Source organism: Kogia breviceps, chromosome 8, assembly GCF_026419965.1.
Source record: "Kogia breviceps isolate mKogBre1 chromosome 8, mKogBre1 haplotype 1, whole genome shotgun sequence".
In the NCBI taxonomy this organism is placed as follows: domain Eukaryota; kingdom Metazoa; phylum Chordata; class Mammalia; order Artiodactyla; family Physeteridae; genus Kogia; species Kogia breviceps.
Window position 1 is genome coordinate 20,532,780 of NC_081317.1, and position 27,166 is coordinate 20,559,945.

At 40.7% G+C, this 27,166-nt stretch overlaps 2 protein-coding genes across 10 annotated transcripts in view; one reads left to right on the plus strand and one right to left on the minus strand.

Annotated features, from left to right (window-relative positions):
- Window positions 1–11,973, minus strand: part of SLC31A1 (solute carrier family 31 member 1) — a 31,091-nt gene extending 19,118 nt beyond the window's left edge. For 2 of the 4 annotated variants that reach the window (XR_010841882.1, XM_067040921.1), the window contains exon 1: window positions 7,365–7,411. The gene's annotated coding sequence lies outside the window, so the exon portion shown is untranslated. Of the gene's footprint in view, window positions 1–7,364; window positions 7,412–11,676 lie in introns of those variants that run through there. The other 2 variants (XR_010841881.1, XM_059071593.2) reach the window with 2 other exon arrangements.
- Window positions 11,909–27,166, plus strand: part of FKBP15 (FKBP prolyl isomerase family member 15) — a 57,260-nt gene continuing 42,002 nt past the window's right edge. The window contains exons 1-4 of one of the 6 annotated variants that reach the window (XM_059071548.2): window positions 11,909–12,167; window positions 20,572–20,687; window positions 25,667–25,751; window positions 26,199–26,268. In XM_059071548.2, coding sequence (XP_058927531.1) covers window positions 12,115–12,167; window positions 20,572–20,687; window positions 25,667–25,751; window positions 26,199–26,268 — 324 coding nt within the window. In that variant the 5' untranslated portion in view covers window positions 11,909–12,114. The remainder of the gene's footprint in view (window positions 12,168–20,571; window positions 20,688–25,666; window positions 25,752–26,198; window positions 26,269–27,166) is intronic. The other 5 variants (XM_067040914.1, XM_067040915.1, XM_067040918.1 and 2 more) reach the window with 5 other exon arrangements.

The following is a 27,166-nucleotide window of genomic DNA, read 5'->3' on the forward strand; positions in this document are numbered from 1 at the left end:
AGTGTTTAGTAGATTTTTATTGGATTATACAATCTGTACTATACATGGAAACCTTTAACAGTGATATATGACAAACCCCACTTTTCACTCACACCTCCATTAAACATTAGCAATAAATCCAGAATTTATGTGACTGCAGTTTTTAATGCTAAGGGCAGTAGAGAATATACTAGACTGAGTCCAAGATCTGGATTCTGGTTCATCCAACTCTGTCACTTTGTATTCTTTTGGATAAAACACCAATGTCAGTTTCTAAATTTTAGCCTTATTGACATTTGGGGCTGAATAACTCTTTGCTGTATGAGCTGTCCTGTGCACTGTAGGATGTTTAACAGTAAGTATCCCTAGCCTTTACTCACTGAATGACAGTAGCACTGTCCCATGTGTGACAATTCAAAATGTCTCCAGACTTTGCCAAACATCCCCTGGGGGGCAGAATCACCCTACTTCTTTGAGAGCCACATTGATCTCTGAGTTTTAGCCTCTCATCCGAAACTCAGGGGAATGAGATAACCTCTGTTTTGGTCTCCTTTAGGGTTATTGTATGATTCAAATAAGATAACGAATGGGAAGAAATAGAAAAAAAGACCATATAACATACATAAAAGCATTATTATTACTCTGTGAGTTATTATTATTATGTTCTATGAGTGCTCAAAAACAAGGCTGAAGAAAACTACTCACATTTTGTTTATGGAATGCATTGTAAGGCCTACGTTAGGCTATGTGCAATCTAATACATCTTTTACGTTTGTATTCAATAAATATTTGTTGATTGAATGATTTTAAGTCTGGGTCCAATAGTAACTTCATTTTCTCTTCTGGCACGTTCTCAGGTTTTTCTGCTGAGCTACCACAATGTAGTACGTTTCTAGACCTAGCTCCACATGAAGGACAGTCCTGGATTAAACAAGAATGGCTACTTATTTTACAGCTGGAAAATTGAGGTACACGAGGTTAACTGACTAGCCAAGGTCACGTGTCAGTCAGTCTCAAGGCAGTCTGCAATTAGAATCCAGATTCTGACCTCAAGTCCGGTGACCTATTACTTGTATCGTACTTCTACCCAACTATTTGCATCCCTGTCTCTTAACACAAAGGTAGCTATTTTATTTTATGGGGGCAATTCTGAAAAATTGAGATAAGGAAACAGAGTTATAGTTTTTAGGGAGCTTAGAAAGAAATGTTGACCTATTTCTATTGGGAGGCACAAGTGAATATTCCCTACATTTGGGGTAAACAAAGATCAAGTTATCCAAGGGCCCTGTCAAGTCTATAAACCCCATTAAGTTGTCCAGGAGGAGCTAAATCTAGTTGTTATCTACCTCCAGAGTAGTTGTGTCTTGCAACACTTTACACCATGCTGTGGCCTACAATTAGTGTTAAAACTATTACCTGCAGTATTCTTGGCTGCTCTGCCTCTGTAGCTCTAAGTGAGAATGGACTTCCACATAGCCTGAGCTCCAGGCCACATTTCAGCATTCCATTAAAAGCCCCAAATGCCATTCTGCTATATATTTTCAGTGTCAGAAACAGAACTTTTAAAGAATAACTCATAAAAATGTCACCGTTAAAGAATGTCACCATTTATTGTACTCCTTTAAAATACCAGAACACCTTTAATTATTATGCCTCTGTGTGAACTTTCAAATGGTGAATGTCACAAAGAGTCATCACTCTCAACCACTGATTCAACAGTCTTCTAAGTAATTCTCAGGCAACGTATGGGTTGTAGCCTACCTTAACCTTTATAATTATTACAACTTGAAAGAAAGTAAGACCCGGTTCTAGCCCGGGTGTTTCCATTACATTAAGCAATTTAATCTTTATGGTCACAATTTCCTTAGTGAAGAAATAGAATAACTCATCTTTAGGGCCTATTTCAATTAGAAAAATTTAGGTGTGTATAATATCGTTTCAAAGAAGAACAAATGCATACTTGTCTTTTCTAGGAACATTCTGAATATTAGATGATATGCTTTAGACATTCCAACATTTCAGTGGCTTTAACTTAACAGACTGTTCATATCACTTTCCAATATTTTCCAATTCACCAATCTTATACAATCATCTCTTCTGAGAAATACCTAAAAGCAGAAATACTAAGAGCAACGGCCCTCCTGGTTCTTGGAGTCAGACTGCTGACTGTCATAATGCAATGCCATCTTTGGAGCTCAGAACAAGTTACTAAAACTTTGTGGGGATAATACATACACATAAACCTGGGTTAATAAAATCTCACAATTTTTTTGAACATCAGATGTAAAAATACATATGAAAACGACTGGTACATTAATAACACACATAGTAAATCCTAACTCAAGGGTTTCTCAAAGTATGGTCCAAGGACTGCCTGAATCAGAATTATTTGAGATGTTTGGCTAAAAATGAAAATTACGGACCCCACTCCAGACTACTGAATCTCCTCTCAGGGAATGGAGTCTCAGACTCTACGTATATATCCAGATATATAGGCAATTCTTACGCACTCTAAAATTTGAGAACCAAAGTTCTGAATTACAGAGATGTACGACATAGATATAGTACACAGGCTCTAAGGACTGTATGTTTAAGAAGAGGACGCTTAAAAAAAAAAAAAGAAAAGAAAGAAAGTCAAGATTCAACCAGGAACTAAAATAAAACATGTTTATTCTGATATTCCAAAAGGGCACAAAGCTTGCCCAGTCTCACTTAGAATTTACACACACCACCACCTACTAAACAAAGACCTTTCTGGGCCAACACTAAATTTAATACCAAATGGCTCGTGTTTGGGATTTGAGAGAGGTTTCTTTCACCCACTGTATGAATAAAATCTGAGTTCCAGATGAAGGGGAAGTTATATATCTTCTACAGTTCTATTTTTCTAGATTAGTTGTGAAATACAGGAATTGAACTATCAGAAAAACAGACTTTATTGCTGACTAATAAGACAACAAAAAACCTTCTGTGTGAAGAAAATGCTGTATATAGTTCCCAACATGATTAATGAAGTTAAGATTTGTTCCCAACTGAGCACTCCAGGGCCTGTCCCTAACCAGCAACTCCAGCATTTCTGAGAATGGGAGTTCAGTTAGAGATCCTGAATAGGCCACTAAAAACAAACAAACAAACAAAAACACAAGGAGGAAGCTGTGGGCAGAAGAGATATTTTCTGTTTCTTTTTTATGGTGGCTTTCCAAGTATGCAAGGAAGTTATTCTCTAACTGCTAAAACTGTACCTACTGGTTGTGGGCCCTTGGGCAAATTACTTAGTATCTCTGGGCCTCAGCTCTAAAATCAGGTAATAAAAGTAGCCTCCCTCACAGGACTGTTATAAAGAGTTCACTGAGGCAACAGCATAGCGGTTAAGAGGGTAAGTTAGTTTCTTCTAATATAGGGATGACAGTAGCACCTACCTCACAGTGTGCATTTAAACACCAACTTAGCACAGTACCTAAACACAGTAAGCCCTCGATAAATAGTCATTACCGTTACTTCTTAATCTACTGTTCTTTCTAAACTTGGCATAGGTATAACCACCCCCCACCCCAAATCCTTTGATTTGTCCTTTTGCCCATTGCTCCATAGCTAACCTTTCTTTCTAACCTTTGCTGTTCTCATTTTAGGAGTTTTCAGAGTGTGCTAGTGAACTCTATCCACTTCACTTCACAGGGAGGGATGTTCTTCACCTATAATGAATCAGGTGGTCAGTAATATGTTTCAATTTGATTCTAATCTGCATTTATATTCTTTGAAATGTCTCTAAGTTTCAGGCTTCTTTCTCTCTGTTTTCTAATGATAAAGGATACTTTTTTTATGGGTGGTTTCCCCACTGCCAAACAATTCTCCAACACCAGCTGGGTGTCCTACAATTCAACTCAATTCTGACACTATCTTCTCAGAGATAGCATCAGATTACACAGATTTAGGACCCAGTCCTGCAAGACTTCTCTTCACTTCAGATGCCAATTGCAAGCCTGTGATTGTGATCCGCTGGCTATAAATCAGAGGTTCCCACAATCCCCTCTCCTTGAGTTCTACAAATTTGCTAGAGTGGCTCACAGAACTAAGGAAATCCATTTACCCACTAGATTACTGATTTATTACAAAGTATATTAAAGGAGACAAATCAACAGCCAGATGAAGAGATATATATAGTGAGGTCCTGAACAAAGGAGCTTCTGTCCTTGTAGGTTGGGGCCAGCATGGTGGCACTTGGAAGTGTTCTGGTTCCCCAAACCAGAAGCTCTCGGAACCCTGTCTTTTTGGGTTTTTATGGAGGCTTCATTACATGGGCATGATTGATTCAATTTGGCCACTGCTGATTAAACTCAATCTCCAGCCCCTCCCTTCTCCCAGGAAGTCAGGGGCTGAAAGTTCCAACCCTCTAGTCACTTTGGTTGGCTTCACAAACAACTAGCCCCCATCCTCAGAGAAGTCACCTTATCAACAAAAGACACCTTTATAGCTCTAGTCACTTAGGAAATTCCAAGGGTGTTAGCTCTGAGCCAGAAATGGGATGAAGACCAAATATATATTCATTATACATCACAATATCATACTTTTTCTTATTTTTATATTTCTAAAGTCATTTCATTAGGATTTTGAGAAGGAAACGAAATATGCTCAAAGCGCCATCTTGCAATGAAAATATATACATTATAAGATATGCCGTGGACTACTTTGCAGCCATAAACAAGAATGAGGAAGCTCTTTGTATACTGATAATGATCTCCAGGGTACCTTATGAGATGAAAAAAGAAGGGGCACTATATGCTATCATTTGTAAAACATTTTGAAAGGGAAAAAAGTATATATATATTATTTGTAAACACCTATACTACCTCTGGGCATGGGGGAATAAGAAGGTAGTAACATTGTGATCCCTAGGAAGGCAACTGGTCAGATGTGGGTTGGATTAGAAGCAACATTTTTCACTACATATCCTTGTGTACCTTTTGAATTGAGAACCATGTGAATACATTTCCTACTAAAAAATTATCAAGTCCAACTCCTTTATTTTACAGATAGGGAAACTGAAGCCTAGGTCATTGAATAATGATGCTAATATAGTCTTTAGTCAACTGAACCTATAACATCTGCCTCTCGCACGTTGCTTCTGTAACACTAGGCTAGCTACTTTCCCCAACCCTCCATTTCTCCAGATAGTTTGTCGGGAAGCAGCTAAGTAGGAGGGGTTTCTGAGCTTTATATATCCTGTTTTAGTGGCAAATAATATAGAAGCTCCTGTTTCTCTTGCCCACTCTCACCTTTCTGTACAGAGAAGATCAAGTGTACAACTACATTCTTCACAAAGGCCTTTGGAAAAGCTTTTATTTGCCTGGTCCGAATAGGACAACTCAAATTTGATATGTCAAACAAACAAACTGAAAAGGTCTTTTAGTTATGCAACGATAGAAGGGCCTAAGTCCAATGGGGAGTGGATCTCCCAGTTACTATACTCTACTTCTCTGATACCTTTTGTTGTTGGCTAAGCCACATCCTGGAATAAAGCAATCCCGAGATGCACCCTTTCATACCCCTCTTACTGGATCCTTTTGTAGTCTTGACACATTTCCACCATGCTAACCATGAATGCTTAAGTATGATTTATGTAAAGATCTGAGTGTTTTATAAAATGTGTGATAAGAGTAGAGACAGCCCTGGACTAGGCATCAGACTCTGAACTATAGACATAAGTTTGCCATACATTAGCTATGTGATATTAAGCAAATCACCTGAACTCAACATGTATTAGTTCATTTATTACAAAATGGATATAAAAATACCCATCAAATAAAATATGTCAGAATACTTCCTAATTCTAAGGTACAGTAAATATGAGATATTATTAATGGTAGCTTGCTTTCTCATTAGAGGACAAAATTAATCTCTGAAATGAGACGTCCAAGTCATACATAGGGCTCACTTTCATGTCACTTAAAACACACAGACTTTTATAGCCTGATTTAAAGAACACTAGCTAGTCAGATACGTATAGGTTGGCAAAGCATTGTTTTAAATGCCTCTTTGTTATAATCAAAGGCAGACAAAGGTCCCCCTTGCTAAACCTTCCATTTAGTTATATTATACGGGATTTCAGTCGTCTGTATCACAGTGTTGTTGGTTTGCTTGTGGAGAATGCTGGGAATTAATTTGGTGTGAGGCAGAAACTAGAAAACATTTTACCTTTTCCTTTTTTACTCCTCCCTCCCTCTGAGAGAAAAGTTGTTCAAAACCTCAGATAGAGGCTGCATGGCATGGTAGAAAAGTACTGGGCTAGGAATTAGGAGACCTGGGTTCTATATCCGGCTCTAGGGGTTTATTATCTGTGTGACCCGAGGAACTAGGTCTCTTCATTCATTCATTCATTCGTTTGTTCATTCATTCAAATTTATTGTGTACCTACTGAGTGAAGGTACTATGATGAAACCCCATCCTCAAGAAGCGCAGTCTGATGGAGAAGGGATATATACAAATAATTAAAATATAGTACGAGATGTACTAAGATATAGATTATGCACAGGGTTGTGTGGGAACTGATAAAAAGCCATTAGAAAAGGTAGGAGAGAGGAATGGGTGCCTGCGGGTACAGTTAGCAGCATTCCTCTTCTTTCATTTCATAAACTGAATGGATACATTCTAGATGCTCCAAACTGCTTCAAAATTATACACATACTCTGTATAGTTCTATAATAACTCTACTACCTATTTAGGGAAAGACTCAAACTGGCTAAAAAAAGGTCCCGCTAATGTTTTACTGGTTGCTAAAGTTTTGCTCTTTATGTGTTCCCCCCAAATCATTTCTCTTATTTACTTTTGTAATGCAGGTTTCTATCTCATTATTCTGTATTGCACAATGTCCTCAGCCTACAAAAGCAGGTTGTATACAAAAGCCTAGGGCCTTTGTGCAAAGGAAAAGAGGTAGGGTGGACCCTTCTCAACCCTTTCCTTCTCTGCAGGGCTTTGTATTCCTAAGGATGGCCCCCCCGCCCCGTTTGTGGATGTTACCTAAATCATGAAATGATATTACTCAAAGCAATGGAACTTCAAAAGCATTTCCTTCCCAGTGCCTACTCTAAGATTTCTTTTGGCATAAACTGCTCACTTTAATGGATTAAGAATCAGATCCTTGCTGACTTCTCATACTTAGTCACAAACTACAGAAAACTTTTGATTTTTTTAATGGCTTTTTTATGCTAAAAGCTGCATGTGGGAGTGCAGGCGTCAATCAGCAACCTGCCCTCTCTCTTCCCTCTCTTTTCCCCAACCATGCCTGGCTTGCCAACTTTAAATGGCAGAGTTATCTGGGTGCTGCCTGGTTATTGACTCATCCGACATCTTCCACTAGTTGAAGTCTTCTTGTCGCTGTAAACACTTACTTTTTCAGTGATAACTATGTCATCTTTTTCTCTTTTGTAGCATGTCTGGTGAGGAAGGCAAAAAGAAGAATTAACAGCAGAGGCAAACTGGAACAAGGAGAGGAACAGACTTAAGAATCAGAGACTCTTAAGAGTATGGTATAAATTGTTACTTTTTTTTTTTTTTTAATTTTTTTTTTGCGGTACACGGGCCTTTCACTGTTGTGGCCTCTCCCGTTGTGGAGCACAGGTTCCAGACGCACAGGCTTAGCAGCTGTGCCTCACGGGCCCAGCCGCTCCATGGCATGTGGGATCTTCCTGGACCGGGGCTCGAACCTGTGTCCCCTGCATTGTCAGGTGGACTCTCAAACACTGCACCACCAGGGAAGCCCCTAAATTGTTACTTTTAGAGAAGTCATTTAATTTTATTCACATTCAGTCTAGAACACTTATTTTTCTCAATTCAAAATTGAGATTACAATCAAAGGAAAACTGGATTGAGGTCATTTAAAATAAAAAATTCCATTTCCTACTGGGCTAAGTACAAACTTGTTAACTTGGCCTTCAAGGTATTTGACAAATATGGCCTTGGTCTCCTTTTCAACTTTAATCCACTATTTCCCTATGTATACTGTTTAAGACAACAGTAAACTATTAGCAAACTATTGCACAGAACTCTCTTAACCAATTTAACTGATCACACATTAGCTAGGCTATTCTCCAGTATCATGGGAGCAACACTTCTGCTCTCCCTCTCAGTGAAATTATGTGCTTATTGAGGGTATCAGTTGTGTTTATTCACAAAACAATTTATGCCAATTGTGTTTATTATTCTAAATATATAATTTAATAAAGTATTATATAAAGCAATGAAGTATAAATGAGAAGAGGAAAACAACAGCAGCAGCTAATATTAACTGAGTACTTACTACCTGCCAGGCACTGTTCTAAATGTTTTACATCAATTAACTCATATAATCTTCATAAGAACCTTGGGAACTAGATACTATTATTGTCCCTATTTCACAAAGGAGGAGACTGCACAACATACCCAAGGCCTATACAACTCAAAAATGGCAAAACAATTTGGCTCCAGAGCTTTAATTACTATGCTATACAAGTTGAAAGCTTAGGAAAGACTAGATAAAGATACACATAACTATACTCCACTCTACCTTGTGTATGAAAGTAGCCACAGATAATACATAAACAAGTGAGCAAGGCTGTGTTCCAATAAAACTTTATTTACAGAAACAGGCAGCAGGCTAGGACAAGATTTAGCTCTCACACTGTAGTTTGCAGATCCCTGAGACCCACACTCCAAGAAAAGGCTTATGTCAAAAGAATGGCAAAAAGATGTTCAAGTTTTAAGTTAAAATAAAATGTTTAAGATTTACAGGTAACTAATATCTGTATGATTCCCTGCTTTGACTTACTTTTTTTCAGTTAACTTTTCCCTTCAACCTGGAAAGCCTTACGTCCTTACTTCCACTTGGAATCCCACCCATCTTCAAAGCCCATTATCTAACCCACACCTTCCTCTAAACTATGTAGATTTGATCTCTTCTTCCTGTTATATCCTACAATCATTAATTTCTACTTATGAGACTTACTTTGCTATATCTTCTATTATGGCTATTTGTATACTTCAATTATCGCCATTATTCAAGTATAAGCATTTTGAGGACAGGAACAATGACTTACTCATTTTCTCATCCCAGGCAACACCCAGCACAGCGTGTATAGGTAGCAGGTTTTCAGGTGATGTTTCCTGAATTGTGTTCTGACATTCTTCTGTCTCAGTGACTGAACAGAAAGAACACTATACCCCCCCAAACCTACGTTCAATTCATATCCCTAACACCACACCTAAGATCTAACTTGGTTATAATTTTAAACTATTAATTTTAAAATGCATCCACCAGAACAGATTAATATAGGTGTACCTGTATATAAAAATTGTCATCTAAATTGTAGCAAAATTGCCGATAATTCTAAAGGAATTGTTAAAATTGATGCTTTCTGGTTAATCTTCAGGGGGTCAATACATTTTATAAACACATCTAAAAGCTGTATACTTAAGCAAAACAAACAAACAAAAATGCTTTATTCAAACTTGAGACAGGGTTATGCCTATTTACCTCCCAGGAGTACTATTTGATAGATATCTGGGAGTGTTTAGGGAGCCTGGCCCAAGCTCAGAGTGAGTTAGAAGGGCTGGGACAGGAATTCAGGTTTCCCGATTCCTAGTCCAATATTCTGCTTCAGGAAGACAGTGGCTTTTCAGGTACACTCAATCCTGCAGCTCAAAGCCTGGAAGACTGAGGAAGCCTCACCACTATCTTCCCCTTCCTCATACTGCCAATCAGAACCAGCAGCTGTGTCCCACAGTGGCGATCTGGGCACCCATATCTGTGGTGTTTCCATCACCAAAAAGGCTGATCCAGATTTTAGGATTCCAGCCTATCTAGAAAGGTGACTTCAACACCCTGGATAAAAACACCCCCAACTCAAGAACGCAAAATAAGTGCTCAATGATCCCATTTAGCATTTCCCCCCCTTTAGCATTGTTAAAAAGCACTATTCAGATGTTGTGGTGCTGGAATGACAATGACCAGTGCTGGGGAGAGGGGTAAGAAAGAGCTGTTACTTATGCAGCTTATTCTTTTCTTTTTTTTTTCCTTAGAGTAGCCAAGCTCACATTTAACAGAGAGCTACCACAAAGGGTTCCAGTTCCCCTGCTTAGATTCCAGTTGCATCATTGCTTTAACATTGTCAGCCTTCACTGCTTTAACCATCTTAATCTGTAAAATAAACACAGGAAGCAGACAACAGCCCTATCCTTCAGTTTAACAGAGGAATACTTTACTAACAAAAATTAGACCTACATATAATATTTTTAGCTATCCTATTTCTCTTTCCCCTCCCCTAGAGCTTTAAACAATAGGAAAATCATCTTCAACTGACACAAGAGACTAAGCAACCCAGACAGTTCAAAGCTAATACAGCATTTTTATCTTTCTGGAAGCTACCTATAAAAGGCAAGAGCCATTGCTGGGCTCTCTGGGTCACACGGAAAAAAATATCCTAAGAGAATAAATTAAGGAATAAGGAAACAAGGATGAATTCCACTACTTGGTCTAACGAAGAATTAATGAGGACCCATTACGAGCAAGAAGGCATAGTGCTCTGTGACACAGGAGACACCAAGATGAATAAAACTGTCATCGTCCTTGAGGAGCTTACAATTTAGTACAAGCACACATACTATAATAAGAAGCAGAACAAGGCAAGTGTCAAGAAGTATAAAATCTCTGGGAAGGAGCTACCAACCACTTCACTTTGATTTCATGCTAACAGATTAAAACATTCAGGTAAGGGACACCTGTTGTACTAATCTGATTGAGAGGAGAAACCCAGAGTGAAAGCACTCCTGAGATCTATGGAAACAGAAGCTACAGTGGGACATACACCTCCGCTAAGCCAGGCCTACCCCAAGATTGTTCCAAGAATGACCCTACGTTAACCAAAGAGATGCTTATATAAGATACACAGAGGGTGGAAACCGGAGGCAGAGAAGTCGACAGCAATTGATGTTGTCTTAGGTCCGTGGCAAGAAGACTAAGTGAAACCCAGGCCAAGGTTGGTGCTGGGGGTTTTCAGCTTCTGAAGTTTCCTCCTTTCCATCACCCACCCCCAGAACATTCCAGCTCTCCTGCTCATCACCTGCATAGGTGGACTCTAGGGAGGGGACTTCTCTCCAGATGTATGCCACAGTGGAGCAATAACCACTCTGTGAGAGGATACTGTACTTAAGGACTGGTAAGGTTCTTGTTGATCCGGCAGCCCGCCAATTCCCGAATCAAGAGACTAGGGATCCAGCCTCAGTCTGCCCTTTACTCTGTGTGACCTCGGACTAGTCATCCAAGTGCTTAGTTGCTCTCTTTCCCTATCTGTAAAGCCTGGGATTATGAGGAGACTGAGATTGAATTCGATGACCTCTAAGGTCTTAAAGCTTCTTGACCAGTCGGCACACGGAAGCACTGGACAAATAGTCCGTTGAATAAATAGCGAGGGCGGCCACAGGGGACAAGCGGCAGAGGAAGCAGGCTGGTTTTACAGACGGGGAGACTGAGACACGGAATACCTTGCCCCAAGGTTACTCCGGTTATGTCACTATGGGGGCCGGGCCGAAAGCTCAGGTCTTCAGACCTCCAGTTCCGGGCCCTTTTTCCTTTCGCCGAGCTGAGAAGAGTGGCGTGGAGGTCCTCGTCTCGGAGGGGAAAGAACTGTGCTCGTGCCAGGGTTGCGAGAGGGGCGGGAGAGGCCTTACCTTCCCAGATCGAGTCCAGCCACCGGCGCCTCCTTCTCAGAACCTTATTCTGTCACACCCCCAGGACTCTTCAGAAGCCCCCTCCACTTCTGACCCTCTCGACGTGTCCAAGACCGCCACCCAAGAGCCGATTCCCGCCCCTACCCCGCCCCCTGGCTCTCTGGCCAATCGCCGCGCAGGGTTGCGGAGCGCCTGTGCGTCTCGCCGCTTCTGAGGGCCGGAGAAGCCTTTCGTCACTCGGCGTGCCACCCCCTCCAGGTCCTCTCATTTGCCTTTGCTCCACCTTCTTCAGAACCTAGTCTCCTCGTGGCCGAGTCACCGTGCGAGAGTTCGTCCTGCCGGAAAACAGCACAGCGCGGCGGCGTTTTACGACGTCGGCGGTGAAAGGCTCTGGAAACCCTCCGATTTCCTCCCCGAAGCGGGGCGAAAAGCTGCGCGATGTTCGGTGCGAGCGACGAAGACGACACCGACTTCCTCTCGCCTAGCGGCGGGTGAGTGACACACGCGTGGGGCAGAGGGCGTGGCTGAGAGAGCCTGGCCATACGGTTGGAGGGGCCGCTCTCTTATCAGACCTCCTCCCAACTTCCGGGTCCAGACCCTTGCCACATTACGGTGCTCCACAGGTCTCAGAATCCAGGTAGAGCTCGAAGCTGTGCTGCGTCTGTTCACCTGGATTCTGGACCTGGCATCTCCCCTGACGCGCGGTAGGACCCTGGGGTTCGACTTTTGCTTCCTGGGTCACAGTTTCTCCTTCTGTGAAATGGGGGTGATTATTGATGAAAATACCTGTCTCAGAGTTTTTATGAGCCAGCTGGGTGCCTATATGAGACTTTCTCTTCTCCGTGGACAAGGCGGTGACACTTCAGAATTGACGCTGGTGGGTCAGCTTCAGCATCCTTCAAGGCCTAGCTCGGATGTCACCTTTTTGGTGCTTTCCCTTCTCCCACGGCCCCAGGGAGAATAAATTGCTTTCTCTTACTTATTCCCACAACTAGGTGTGTTTACCTTTATCTTTGTACACAGAACCTACTAGATTTTGAGCCCTGACAGGACGAGAACTGTTTACTTTGTTCATACTGTTCTGCGCTCGGCACGGTTCACCGTTCCTAGCACATAGTGAGTGCTCAGGAGGTGCATATTGAGTTAATAATGACTCTGAAATTGCACTGTAAAGCTTAAAACCAATGTAAGAAACTGCAGTTGCTGTCCTCTGTCCCCAGTCACTATATAAACTAGCGTGGGGTACCGGTCTTCAAGGGGCAGGGTTTTCTCTCTTCCACTAATCAGTTTAGCCTTTTCCCTTATGTTGTGTCGGTAGACAGCTTGACTCTCTTCAAACTTGTGAGCTGCCAAGTTCTGATCCTTGCAGAGTCTTTCTTTGAACATCTGTTTAACCAATTTAAGAATGTACCGAAGAATGATGAATACACCAATATATACTCCTCATTCTACTAAATACTTGGAGGTTACAAAAAGGATTAAGCTGCTCTCTCTGGTCTCAGGTTGCTTCTAGTTCTGGTGGAGAGTCCAGTACGTGATTGACCTAAAATGACACTGGCTCTCTTTTGGTCTTAAACAGGATCTTTTGACTTGCACTGTGATCAGCTCTACATTAGCCATCCTGAGTCCTCTTTTCACTCACTGCCCTGTTCCACCCCTACCCTCACTTTGGATGTCCTACATCCACTTAGTTCCCCCTTGAGTTCTTTCAGTTGCTCAATTATTTTAGAGTTAAGCAGTGCTTTGGTTCCTTTTTTCCCTACTCCACCCAAAACATTCACTGTTGCCACACATCCAGCCTGTTGCTGTTGACTATATAGTCAGCCATTTGAATTAATGTTTTTTCAGACAAACCCATTTTGTAAATGGCTGTGCCTTTTGAAAGTTTACAAGATATACTTTATTTATTTGTAATAAATTTATTTATTTACTTATTTTTGGCTGTGTTGGGTCTTCGTTGCTGCATGCGGGCTTTCTGTAGTTGCGGCGAGCGGGGGCTCCTCTTGTTGCGGAGCGCGGCCTTGCTCAGTAGTTGTGGCTCGCGGGCTCTAGAGCTCAGGCTCAGTAGTTGTGGCACACAGGCTTAGTTGCTCCATGGCATGTAAGATCTTCCCGGATCAGGGCTCGAACCCGTGTCCCTTGCTTTGGGAGGCGGATTCTTAACCACAGTGACATCAGGGAAGCCCACAATATATACTTTAAATTCACATTCTTCACTAGGTGAAAGTCTTTGAGGGAAGTCTGTAAGTGAATGTTACGGCTCCCAACTTTATTTTTAATTTAATTTTTATTTTATATTGGAGTATAGTTGATTTACAATGTTGTGTTAGTTTCAGGTGTACAGCAAAGTGTTTCAGTTATACATATATATATATCCATTCTTTTTCAGATTATTTTTCTATATAGGTTATTAAAGAATATTGAGTAGAGTTTAGGGCTTCCAGCTTTGATGCAACAAGCAGTACACTGCTGACTGAAAATTCCTGGGTAGATAACGACAGTCATGTGCTCTTCTCCAGGTTCCTGGCCTGAGATAAGTTCTTGGTGGCTCAGCTATGCTGATTTCCTGTGCAGGCTCCTCAGGGACCTGAGAAACTAGTTCTAGGCAGGAGACTGTACTCCTAAACACAGACAACAGCTAATTGAGTGATAAAAGGCTTAGTAAACAAAGTTATACAGGTAACTTATTTTTGTTCCCTGTAATAACCAGAAAAACTAAATCAAGTTTAAGATTGAGAATACAGAAATTTTCACCAACATTCCCTGATTTAGCTATTCCTTTGTCAGTTTTCTCTAAGGAAGTAAAACATATGACAGTGAGTACTGCGGCTGCTTTTCAGTTCCTCTTGTAGGAGTGTAATTTACTGTAAATATCACTTGATTATTATTTTTTAAGTATCTCGGCTTAAATGTGTGACTTACTTGATTCCACTTAAGATAGTCAAGCCTGGGCTTCCCTGGTGGTGCAGTGGTTGAGAGTCCGCCTGCCAATGCAGGGTACACGGGTTTGTGCCCCGGTCCGGGAAGATCCCACATGCTGCAGGAGCGTCTGGGCCCGTGATCCATGGCCGCTGAGCCTGCGCATCCAGAGCCTTTGCTCCGCAACAGGAGAGGCCACAACAGTGAGAGGCCTGCGTACCGCCAAAAAAAAAAAAAAAGATAGTCGAGCCTAATAGAAGTGAGAGTATTAGTGCCTAGGATGGCTGTCTAGATGATTGATAATCTGTGTTCCAAATTTCCAGACCTCTTGGTCCATGGTTAACCTAGCAATAGTAAAGTGGTAATCAGGAGGTTTGTGGGGGTTTTTTGGTCTTAGCCCTTTCTTTCCGTTGAGACTTTGAAATGAAGAAATATGTGAATGCCTACTAAGTGTATGGTACTTGGCTTCAGCTAATATAGATAGGAATAAGGAACAGTTCCTGCCCCTAAAAAACTTCCAGTTTAGTAGTAGAATAAAACAATCCAATAATGATAATCAAAAAGCATTCTTAAGGGGCCAGTAATGTATATACTTGCGTTGTAGATTATATAAAAGTTATATCTAGGCAGGGACTTCCCTGGTGGTCCAGTGGTTAAGACTTCGTGCTTCCAATGCAGGGGGCGTGGGTTCGATCCCTGGTTGGGGAACTAAGATCCCACGTGCCGCAGCGCTGCAAAAAAAAAAAAAAAAAGTTTTATGTAGGCAAATCTGATTAGCATAATGATGATAAATCACCAGTGTAGAGGTAGAAAAAAGAAATCTGGAACTGATCATCAGAAAGCATTTTTAAGTTCTGTAAAAGATACAGAAACGCCTAGATTCTGCCCCCAGTTAGGAGTGTGACTTTATGGACAAGTCACTTACCATCCTTGACTCTCCATTCCCCAGTCTATTAAATAATGGGTTTGCTCTAGGTGATCTTTGAGACTTTTCCCAATCCTGTAGTTTGTATTTATGCTAATATCAGCTTATAGTTGCAGGTCAGTTTGTGCACTGATCAAGCATGGTTTCTTCCTTCTAGGGGTATCTGAGTTGAATCGACATTTTAAGGTAATAGGATGTGTACACGTGTATAAAACATATTGTGTACTTACTCTGTGCAAGGTACTGTACTAAGTACTATATATATATAGTATTGTATTAATTTCTTTCGACTACTCTCTGAGGCAGTTTTTACTAATATTATTCTCATTTTGCAAATGGGAAATTAAGGCTGAGAGAGGAAAGTTGCTCAAGGTCAAACGGCTAAAAAGTAAAAGAACCTAGATTTGAAATCAGGCAAGCAGATTTCCACCAGACTGCCTGTATGCCTTATTATTATAGAAGTAAAGGTGTGATACCACAGTTTGGAAAAGAAGTACTTGAACAACCGGAAGAGTCCCCGTTTATTAAAATACATTGTTACATCATAAATGCATGTATTACTGTTTTATTGTTTTGTTTTTTATTTTTGCCTGTGTGGGTCTTCGCTGCTGCATGCTGGCTTTCTCTAGTTGTGGTGAGCAGGGGCTACTCTTCGTTGTGGTGCACAGGCTTCTCATTGTGGTGGCTTCTCTTGTTGCGGAGCATGGGCTCTAGGCTTGTGGGCTTCAGTAGTTGTGGCATGTGGGCTCCTTAGTTGTGGCTTGCGGCCTCTAGAGCACAGATTCAGTAGTTGTGGTGCACGGGCTTAGTTGCTCTGCGGCATGTGGGATCTTCCCGGACCAGGGCTCGAACCCATGTCCCTGCATTGGCAGGCAGATTCTTAACCACTGTACCACCAGGGAAGTCCTGTATTACTGTTTTTAATGAGAAAAGAAAAGGAGTATAAAATTAAGGTTAGATAAGATTTTGATAACTAAATGCACAGGCTAACATTTTTTTTTAATTTTTAAAATTAAACAAATCTTTTTTATTTTTTGGCTGTGTTGGTCATCGTTGCTGCGCACCGGCTTTCTCTAGTTGCGGCGAGCAGGGACTACTCTTCGTTGCAGTGCACGGGCTTCTCATTGTGGTGCCTTCTCTTGTTGTGGAACACAGGCTTTAGGAGTGTGTGCTTCAGTAGTTGCAGGCTCAATAGGTGTGGCATGCAGGCCCTAGAGTATGAGGTCTTCAGTAGTTGCGGCACATGGGCTCAGTAGTTGCAGGGTGCAGGCTCTACGGCACGTGGGCTTCAGTAGTTGTGGCACACGGGCTCAGTTGCTTCGCGGCATGTGGGATCTTTCTGGAACAGGGATCGAACCCGTGTCCCCTGCATTGGCAGGCAGACTCCCAACCACTGTGCCACCAGAAAAGTCCAACATTTATTTTTTTAATGTGATTAATGCTGGAATGACTTTTCCTATGAATTGTAAACTTAGAGACTAAAGTCCAGAGTTAGCAAGCTCATTCTTGCTAACATAGTTAGGGACATGTGTACATTTGAAAACACTTCAGCAGAAGTGGAAAGTTTAATAATTTACAAAAATCCTATGCCCCTAAGTCTGTGTAGAGTTCATTTAAAAAAATTAATAGAAAATAGAATTAATCTGAAAGATAATTAGGTTGACCTGGCTTTTGGATTGATTTTGCAATCATCAGTTGGCTGGCCTTTAGGGCATATGTGGAAACTTAGTTTACCTACTACACTTTTGTCTTTCCATTGAAAAAAAAAAAAACAAAACGCATCTGCAAAATTAAAACAGCAAATCCAGTACCCATAGTTTACTGAAGCTACCAAGAACATTCTTTCTTATCAATGATTTGTGCATAATCTGTTAATCTTAACTAGGTTCTAAGCTTTGCAAATTTTTCACAAGGTTAAAAGCATTTCTCAACTAAGATTCCTAGAATCTTATTCTTTTAGGGAATCTGCTCAGATTGCCCTGGGTAAAAGGAGAACTCTTGGTCTTTTCTAAATTTTATTAGCATTTGTTTATGTCTTAATGTAGGCCAACACTGCTCTCTACAATTGCAATATCATTTAAACCTCTTAGTCCTTTAAAGTAGGCATTGTTGGTCCCATTTTCAGGAAACTCAACACTACCTTGAGAAAACAAGGTAATAGTTTCAAATCATATTTAATTTATTTTGCAAAATGCTAGTGTGTATTATACATTAAAATTATGAGGGGAAAAAGACCAAAAAAAGTTGTTGGGATGTTTCAGTATTTAACAGTAACCAATTACCATGTAGATAATAAAGACTGAATAAGTTTTATTAATCTCTATGGAGTGTAACTCCATAGAACAGCTACTTGTTATATATCTCATGTTATAGTTTGCAATTATATAGTATATACCTAATTCCCTTGTTAGAGTATATAAGCTACTTGAAAATAGAACCGAGTTTTGCTCACCAGTGTATACCCAGCACTTAACACAGTGTCTGATGCGTATTTCTTGAATGAATGAAGTATAGAGTTCTGTGGGAGCCCCAAGGAAGATCACCTAACCTAGACTTTGAGATTAAGGGTCAGCTTCCAGGGGAAGAATGTGTCAGGCAGAGAGAACAGCATATCCAAAGGCTGGAGATTAGAAAGATCTTGCCTTATATGAGAAATTAAAAGTTCCACAGTGTGACTGTAGCACGCAGTTGGAGATGAGGTCAGATAGGAAGCTGGGGAGGTAAGGAGAGGTGCGGTCTTGAAGGGGCTTGTAAAACTGTCTTATGGAGTTTGGACTTTTATCTTGGTAATATTGAGGTGTCATTGAGAGTTTTAAGGAGGAAAGAGACTTGGTCAAATTTGGTTTTGAGAAAGGTCACTGTGGGTGCAGTGGGAAGGATGGATAAGAAGCAGACACGACCAGGGTGGGGAGATGAAACAGGAGGTGGCTGCAGGAATTCAAGCTCTGTAGATGTGATGGTGGTCTGAAGTAGGGAAGTGTCAGTGAGGCTGGGGAGAAGTGAACGAGTTCGGGAAATAGCAAGTAACATCAAATGGACTTGAGGATAGGTCATGAACACCAGGGGAAAGCAAAGTCAAGGTCGATGCCCAGATTTCAGTTTTGGTTGTAGATGTTTGCAGAAAAGTGTTAACGTAGTAGACCTGAGACCGTTATTCTTAGAAAGTCTTGCTTACAGGGTTGGCTGGCAGCTGGAAACTCGATTGGTAAACAGTTCCCCTCACTAAGCTTTCCACAAATGATAGGAGTGGCTCACTGTGCCTAAACTGTACAGACGATATGGTTTATTACTGAACCTTGTCTTTCTTCTGGGAGTCTAGAATTTTGGTACATGTTAGAAGGTTTCTATGTGACTAGCCCACAGTAAAAAACCTTGGGCACTGAGTGTCTAATGAGCTTTCCTGGCAGACCACTCTCACATATGTTGTTACAACTTATTGCTGGAGGAGTGTAACATGTCCCGTGTTACTCCACTGGAAGAGGACTCTTGGAATTTTGTTCCTGGTTTCCTCTGGACTTTGCTCCAGTGTGCCTTTTCCCTTTGCTGATTTTGGTGTGTATCATTTCCTTGTAATAGACCTTAGCCCTGAGTATATATATATTAAATGTGTATATATATATATACACGTATATTATATATTATGTTATAACTGTATGGTAAGTCCAGTGAGTCCTTCTAGCAAATCACTGAGCCTGGGGACAGTCTTGAGGATCCTGACACAAAATGTCATTCATCAAGAGAGGCAGCACAAGAGTAAGAACAGGTTTTGCTGGACAGTGGGCATTGGAAGATATGAGTTCTGGTTTGGACATGTTGCATTTGTGTTCCCTGTGGTATATCTGTGTTGTCTGCACTCAGGAACAATTCTGGGCTAGGAATACAGATTGGAGCACCATCAGAATTTGGATAGCACTGATATCAAGGTAAATACATTAGATTGCCAAGGGAGAGGGAGTATGAAATCTTGGGGACATGGATATTTAAAGGTTGGGCAATAGTAGAAGAGTCCAAGGAGTTAAATGAGGAGCCAGAGAGATAGAAGGACAGTAAGAGAGGGATCCTGTGGACATTTATTGATGTGTCTTATTTGGGCTGGTCCCTCTTCCCACCCCTGCAGGTATCCCCACGGAAGTCAGAAGAAGAGTTTGTTTAAAGCAGAACAAATTAGTTGAGAGTGTAAAAAGGCAGCATGAAAGCCAAATAAGATAAGGACCGATAAACTGTTTATTAACAAAGAGGTTGTTGGTGATTTTAGTAACAGCAGTTTCAGTGGAATAGTTGGAGCATAAGATTCATCACAAGGGATGATAAAAGAATGGTTCTGCTGTGAAAGATAAAAGATGAAATCATATATGGGACTATGTTTGATGCAGTAAGTTTGTAATGCGTTTTTTTTTAAGGTGGTGATTTTCTTTCTTTCTTCCTTCCTTCCTTTCTTTTTTCCTTCCTTCCTTTCCTTCTTCCTTTCTTTCTTTTTCTTCCTTCCTTCCTTCCTTCATTCCTTTCTTCCTTCCTTCCTTCCTTCCTTCCTTTCTTTCTTCCTTCCTTCCTTCTTTCCTTCCTTCCTTCCTTCCTTTCTTTTCTTCCTTCCTTCTTCTTTCTTTCTTTCTTTCTTTCTTTCTTTCTTTCTTTCTTTCTTTCTTTCTTTCTTTCCTAACCACTTGACCACCAGGGTATTCCTTATAAAACAGTTTTACTTCAATGTAATAAACTAGTGAAAAATAGGAAACTATGACTTGCTAAAGGCAAGAATGTACAGTTTGAAGAGACCATAGAGAGCACCTGGACTAATCACCTTAATTTACAGATGCAGAAACTGAGGTCCAGAAAGAAGAGATGCCTTGACCAAAGTCCTGTGGATGGGCAAGGTCATTTGATGCTGTTCATATCAGAGATACAATCTTGATTTCAAAGACTTAGTTGCCACTTCTGATATTGAATGGTGGGATATATAGTCAAGGAGGTATTTGTTTGAAGTAGGAGCATGGGCAGCTTTTATAATGATTCCAGGTTTGACATATGTCAAATGAAATGTCATTTTCTACTGACAGTACCAGATTGGCCTCTCTTTTTGGACTGGATCAGGCAGCTGCTGGCCATGGAAATGAATTCTTCCACTACACAGCCCCAAAGCAGCCTAAGAAAGGCCAGGGAACAGCACCAACAGGTAAGTTAAGTGGTTAGGATTGGCCCCTGACAGGTTAGTTGGAATCATAAACAACCTTCTAAAAGTGACATGCCAGGTCATCCCTCCTTGATCAGTCTGGCCAAGCTCACCACCAGTGAGGTGTATGCTGCTCTGAGCTCTGAGATCCTGAATTCCAGAGGCTAGGTAGTATGCTGTTTTTTAGAAACTGATGGAGGAAGGTCACAGGCAAGCTCTTCTGCCCCATGTGGACACCACTCTCCTAAACTTTGCGCAGGGTGCTCTACATAGGCGCCATCCAATATTTTGGCAAGAAGGAAGAGCTGCTTTTCCCATCTTTCTCCTGGGTGGGTTAGATGTATGCCCACAGTGAGTTTTTCCCAACTAGAGAATGATGCTCAATGCTGGATCCCCTGAACATTTCATCAGGATGAACACAAGACATATTGAATGAAAATTTGTTGAACGAAAGGAGAAAAAGGGGGACTAATATTTCTAAAAAACCTGCTGTGTGTTTGGTCTCAGGTGCTTCACCTAGATTGTCTTATTTAATTCTCACAACAATTCTGTGAAATAGGTGAGACTACCACCATTTTAGAGGCTCAGAGAGGTTTAGGCACATGGTTAAGGTCATACAGCAGTGACAGAGTTGAAATTTGAACCCTGATCTGACTCACTCCAAAGCTTGTCTACCATCCTCTACACTTTGCGTCTTTGTGTAAGAATCTGAAGAGGAGTGAGGGACTGATAGAAATAGCCCAGAGCAGAACAGGTGGTAAGGGACATTAAATTAAATATTTGTTGAATGAAGAAGAAAGTATTGAATGTCTTTTACATGCTAGGCACAATGCCAACACTGAGGATGTTGTTAGGATATTTAGAGTTGAACAGTTGCAACAGATACTGTATGGCCCATAGCCTAAAATATTTACTGTTTGGCCCTTTACATACAATGTTTGCTGACCCCTGCTCTAAGTCTTACCTGTCACTTTTGCCAGCTTTGCTGTGGATTGCTGGCCCTTTTCTCCAAGCCATAACCTGGCCAGATTTCTAGTAGGCTATGCTTTTACGTTTCCTGTGGCACATCTCTTCTCAGCAGTGTACTTCTAACTCAGTTTGAAGTGGTTGAGTTAATGAATGTGGATAAAACCAAACAATCTCAGTCCCCACCCAATGAAGTAACTTGCCTTTTAAAATTAGAAAACAAAAACTATGAGTTAATTATACTTTCAAAGGGGAATTATAGAGGCATTTCAACTTAAAAATTACCTATACTACTGTCTTATGCAGGCATTTACAAATAAAATTAAAACTTGCAATACAGGAGACGTTCTCTGTTTAAGGAGTATTTATATAACAAGTCTTTTTGGGAAAGGAGGTGGCTGCAGCATAGTTCTTGAATCTCTTCAGATCTCTAGAAAAAGAGAGCAACTGGACAAACCTTGGATAATATTTACAGTAAAACCAATTGAAAAGGTATCCTCATGAACCCCCCCAATACAAGCAGGTATGGACACAAGGCTTGCATGGTGTCAACATTTGCATGGGAAAAAACAAGGAAGCAATGGGAGAATATTTGAATCTGAGAATGGGCGAACCCAAAGTAGCCAACAGGTGTTCATGGGAAATGTGGCAGGCCAAGCTGGAACTGCAAAGCATTTTGCCCATTTTAGTTATGGGTAAGTACAAGGGGTTGATGATGGTGACTAGAACAGGAGCAGTCTTGCTCCTATGAAGTGTTGAAACTCATCCAGTATGGTGACCTTCCAGGAGAGATCCCCACCCTGAGTAGAACCTGCTGAGAGTGGAATTAAAATGAGGGAGGATAGAGATATTAAAAGTGAAGAAGAAAAGATCCAGATAAAAGTAGCTCTAGAATAGAATCAGGAAGTCTCAGGAGGAAGCCCCCTCTTCCCGCTTTTTTGAACTCTGTATGGCAACAGAACAGTGAGTTCCATGAAGTTAGGAAAGCCACCCTGAGCCATGCCTCTGTCTAAAAGTTCAGAAAAGCAAATTTCACATAAAAATGAACAATAGAACAGTATCAGAGTCAAACTCCATGCAAAGTTATTATAAGAACAAGGAACAGAATAGTATCCCTACAGTGAGAGCTCTACTCTGTGAGAATGTTTCTTACTGAATAGATCACAACTACAACCACCTATTACCGTTAAGAAAATAACATAAGACATGAAATGAGAACATAAGTGAGAATTTTAAAATCTCAGAAGTAAGTGACAGGACTTAGGCAAGAATTAGAGATGTCAGAAAAATTATTTCAGAAATGAAGACTAAACTAGAAGGAACACAAGAATGAATAAACACAGCAGATTATGCCTTAAGAGAAATAGAAGGTTAACAGGAGGACGTTTTTAAAATAAGAATTAAAAAAATTAAGAGATAAAAAGTTTTGAAAGGAAAGTGACCAACATTGAAGATAGCAGAGAACTTCCAACATGTGGAATATACATATGTATATTCCCTGAAGAATTAAAAAAAAAAAGGGAGGAAAACGGGCACCTAAAACTATAATTCAAGAAAACTTTCCTTGGGAAAAAAAAATGATTTGAAAATACATATTACAAGCAGTCCTCATGAGCAGGGAATTCAAGAATCTGTACAATACTGATTTCCGAGAGGAAAAAAGTGCTTAACCAATGAGAAGGTCACGTGATTGTGGAATCTGACTCATTTATCCCTCTAGCAAATCCGTGAACAAGGGCGTTAAGTAGGGAGATGAGAGTGTACTGGGAAAAGTTGAACTAACCTGAAAGAGGATGCTAGGCTGACCTTGGGGAGACAGTAATTTTTCTGTGTTTTAGACTTGGCTTGATAACTGAGGCCTTAGTTCCTCCTTTTTTTGGTATTCACTGCTTCTCAGGAGAAAAGTTTTATTGTAGCATTACATACAACTGGAAAGTACTGATTGAATTTAAAACTATGTTGTAGGTTTTTATAAAAGAATAAGGAAAACAAGAACAACCCAGACTAGGAAAATAAGCCAACAACATAAAATGGGCAATTCATCAAAATAAAACAAAGTAAATGGCCAATACAAATCTATAGAAAATGTTAAATTTCTCCTCCCCTGTAATCAATAAATGCAAATGAAAACAACAGTGAGGTGGCATTCCCCTTTCCCTAATGCCACCCGTATCCCATTGGAAAAGATTTAGAAAGATTATCTCCTCTTGCTGGCAGGGATGCAAAGCTGGCCTACTCATACTGCTGGTGGGAGTGTAAACTGGTAATGGCATTTCTCAAGGGCATTTGGGCAGGTTGTAACAAAACCTTAAAAATTTTCACACTCTTGCATGCCATAATTCCATTTTGGGGAATTAATTCTAAGAAAGTAATTCGAGGTACATACAAAAATGTGCATTTTAAGGATGCTCATCATAGTGTTATTTATCATAGAGAAAAATTGGAAACAACCCAAAGAAATGGCAAACAATCGGAAACTGGATGAATTCTAGTAGAGTCAACATAGTATTTAACCATCAAAAAGTGTTTTTAGGACTATTTTGTGTTTTGGAGACTGTTTTGAAAAGTATAAGGAAATGCTTACACTAAGTGAAAAAAGATTGTCAAATCATTAATTTTCTTTAAAAAAGATGAAAAAGCTGGAAAGTTTATGTGTATTGAAAAAGGACTAGGGGACTTCCCTGGTGGCGCAGTGGTTGAGAGTCCGCCTGCCGATGCAGGGGACACAGGTTCGTGCCCCGGTCCGGGAAGATCCCACGTGCCGCGGAGCGGCTAGGCCCATGAGCCATGGCTGCTGAGCCTGTGCATCTGGAGTCTGTGCTTCGCAACGGGAGAGGCCACAACGGTGAGAGGCCCGCGTACCACAAAAAAAAAAAGAAAAGAAAAAGGACTAGGAATAAATATATCATATTATTAATGTTTAGTTTTGGTTGGTGAGATTATAGGTCATTTTTTTATGTGTTTCTGTATTTGCTAAGTTTTCTACAGTTGTACATGTACTCTATAACCAGAAAAAGGTATTTCAGTACTGTTAACAAAATTCAACTGAGTAAATTTTAAAGATCTTATTGGCTGTATTCAGCGATTCACGAATTGAGCAGCATCCAATCTAGTAGATAGGGGCTCTGACAAAATGAAAGTCTTTTATAGGCAGAAGGGAGCAGGAACCAGGCAGAAGGGGAAGTCTAGTGTAACACTAGGCAAAAAAGTGGGTTGCTTATTACAAGGTTACTTCCTTTAGGGGATGGCAGACGTCTATCAAACAAATTACCTAACTAGTGCTGATCAGATCATTCTGGTTTAAGATTCCATTTCTGGGGGAGCCAAAACTGTAATTATGTTGCATCTCTGTTTGGTGGGGTGGGTCTTAGCCTAAGTGACTCCATTTTGTGCCTGTTGTCTTGTTTTTAATAACAACGAAAAGAATCAAACAAGGATACTTTCAAAAATAAGTTCTTGGTTGCTATGGCCATGCCTGTGTTCTCAACAGATTCATGTGGTGAGTGTGAATATGTGATTTACTCTAAATACACTATTTTTAAATGTTAGTGTTACTTTATACCACTGCGAAGGTAAAGTAGTGGATGTAATCTGAATATCATAAGTTTTCTACCCCAGAAGTAAGGGAAGGGGAAACAACTTCATTTTTATTTATTATAGCTGTCAAAATATTGGAAGGAGAAAAGGAAGATGGAATGTGACCTTGTTTTCTAGACAGTGCTTCTCGTCCAGCCCAAACACTTGTTTGGAGTGGAGCCAGAATCCTGGGTTCTCATCCTAGGCTTGCTACTGTCATCGTGTAAGGCACTTGGGTGCTTAGAGCCTCAGTTTTCTCATCCCCAGACACGGCCATAGGGCCATTTTGTGGATCAAATGAGGACAAGGGTCATAAAAGCATTGTAACACTAGCTACAAGGTTAAAGAAGAATTTTGAAGCTGCTTTAATGGTTAAAAAGTTAGTTTCAAGCAAGAAATGAATGACAACTTTGTTTTCTGCTTCATCTCTTCGTCTTCAGGAAATCAGGCGACACCAAAAACAGCACCCAACACAACAGGCACTTCCACAGTATTGGTTGCAACAGCAGTCCATGCATACCGCTAGTAAGTAGCTGAGAAGGAACACTTTATAAAGTTGGTGGGGGTGTGGGTTAAGCTCCTGCTTTTTGCAGTAAGCCTTTCTGTTCATTGCAAAATGGCTACTCAGTCCTGCCATAGACAAAGTATCAGTAATGCTTTTTAATGTTTCATTTGGAGAATTTTGCACACAAAACTTTGAAGAGCCATTATCTTCCTATCTCTCTAGGAACTGCTTACACCCTCAACAACTACCTTTTTAAGCGCTCAAAGTAAGCCACTCCACTGAGATATCATGAATAGTAGATGTTTAAAGAGTAAAGAAGTTGTATATGAGCTTTCAATTATAAACTACTCACCTCTGTCCCTTTCTAGAGGCTGAATGACTAGATTCCCCACTTTATATGGCAGAAAAGAAAGCTGGTTCTACTTAGTTGAAGGAAGTATTAATACCTGTTTTTCTTGCTTCTATAGCACAAATGGTCAATATGTAAAGCAGGGCAAATTTGGTGCTGCAGTCCTGGGAAATCACACAGCCAGAGAGGTAAGATTGCCTCCTTGTCTCGTGTATATTCACGTGTCCCAAATCATATCAGTGAGCTGGTTTTTATCGGGACTTGTCTGATGTCTTACATATCAGAGGATTCGATTGATTGTTTGTACTGAATGTGAGTTTATTTATTTATTTATTTATTTATTTATTTATTTATTTTGTGGTACGCGGGCCTCTCACTGTTGTGGCCTCTCCCGTTGCAGAACACAGGCTCCGGACACGCAGGCTCAGCAGCCATGGCTCACGGGCCTAACCACTCCACGGCATGTGGGATTTTCCAGGACGGGGGCACGAACTCGTGTCCCCTGCATTGGCAGGCGGACTCTCAACCACTGCACCACCAGGGAAGCCCTGAATGTGAATTTTTAATGTTAGGTATATAATAACATTTATAGTCACATTTTGCTTACTGTTGTGCATTAAAACAAATTCAACCCCTCAAAGTCATTAAGTTTGACCTTTGTGAAATGGATCTAGCTTAAGAATTTGGAGAGTTTCAGAGTAAACCATTTACCAAGGACATCCTTTTTTTAGGTAGTGAACAACATTTAGTGTACCATTTAGAGGATGACCACCGTTTATCCTTTGAAAGTTTGATGAGTTGGGTAGTCAGTCACACAGCAAAATATTGGTTTGAGTCAAAAAGATGTGGATAGAAGTGCGGAGACTGATTTCCTTGTGTGGGTTTTATCTAGCTTCAAATTCTGCTCCAGAAGATTTTGAACATTGTTGCAATACGCCTAAGAAATAATAGAGGGCTTCCCTGGTGGCTCAGTGGTTAAGAATCCGCCTGCCGATGCAGGGGACATGGGTTTGAGCCCTGGTCTGGGCAGATCCCACATGCCGTGGAGCAACTAAGCCCGTGCACCACAACTACTGAGCCCGTGCT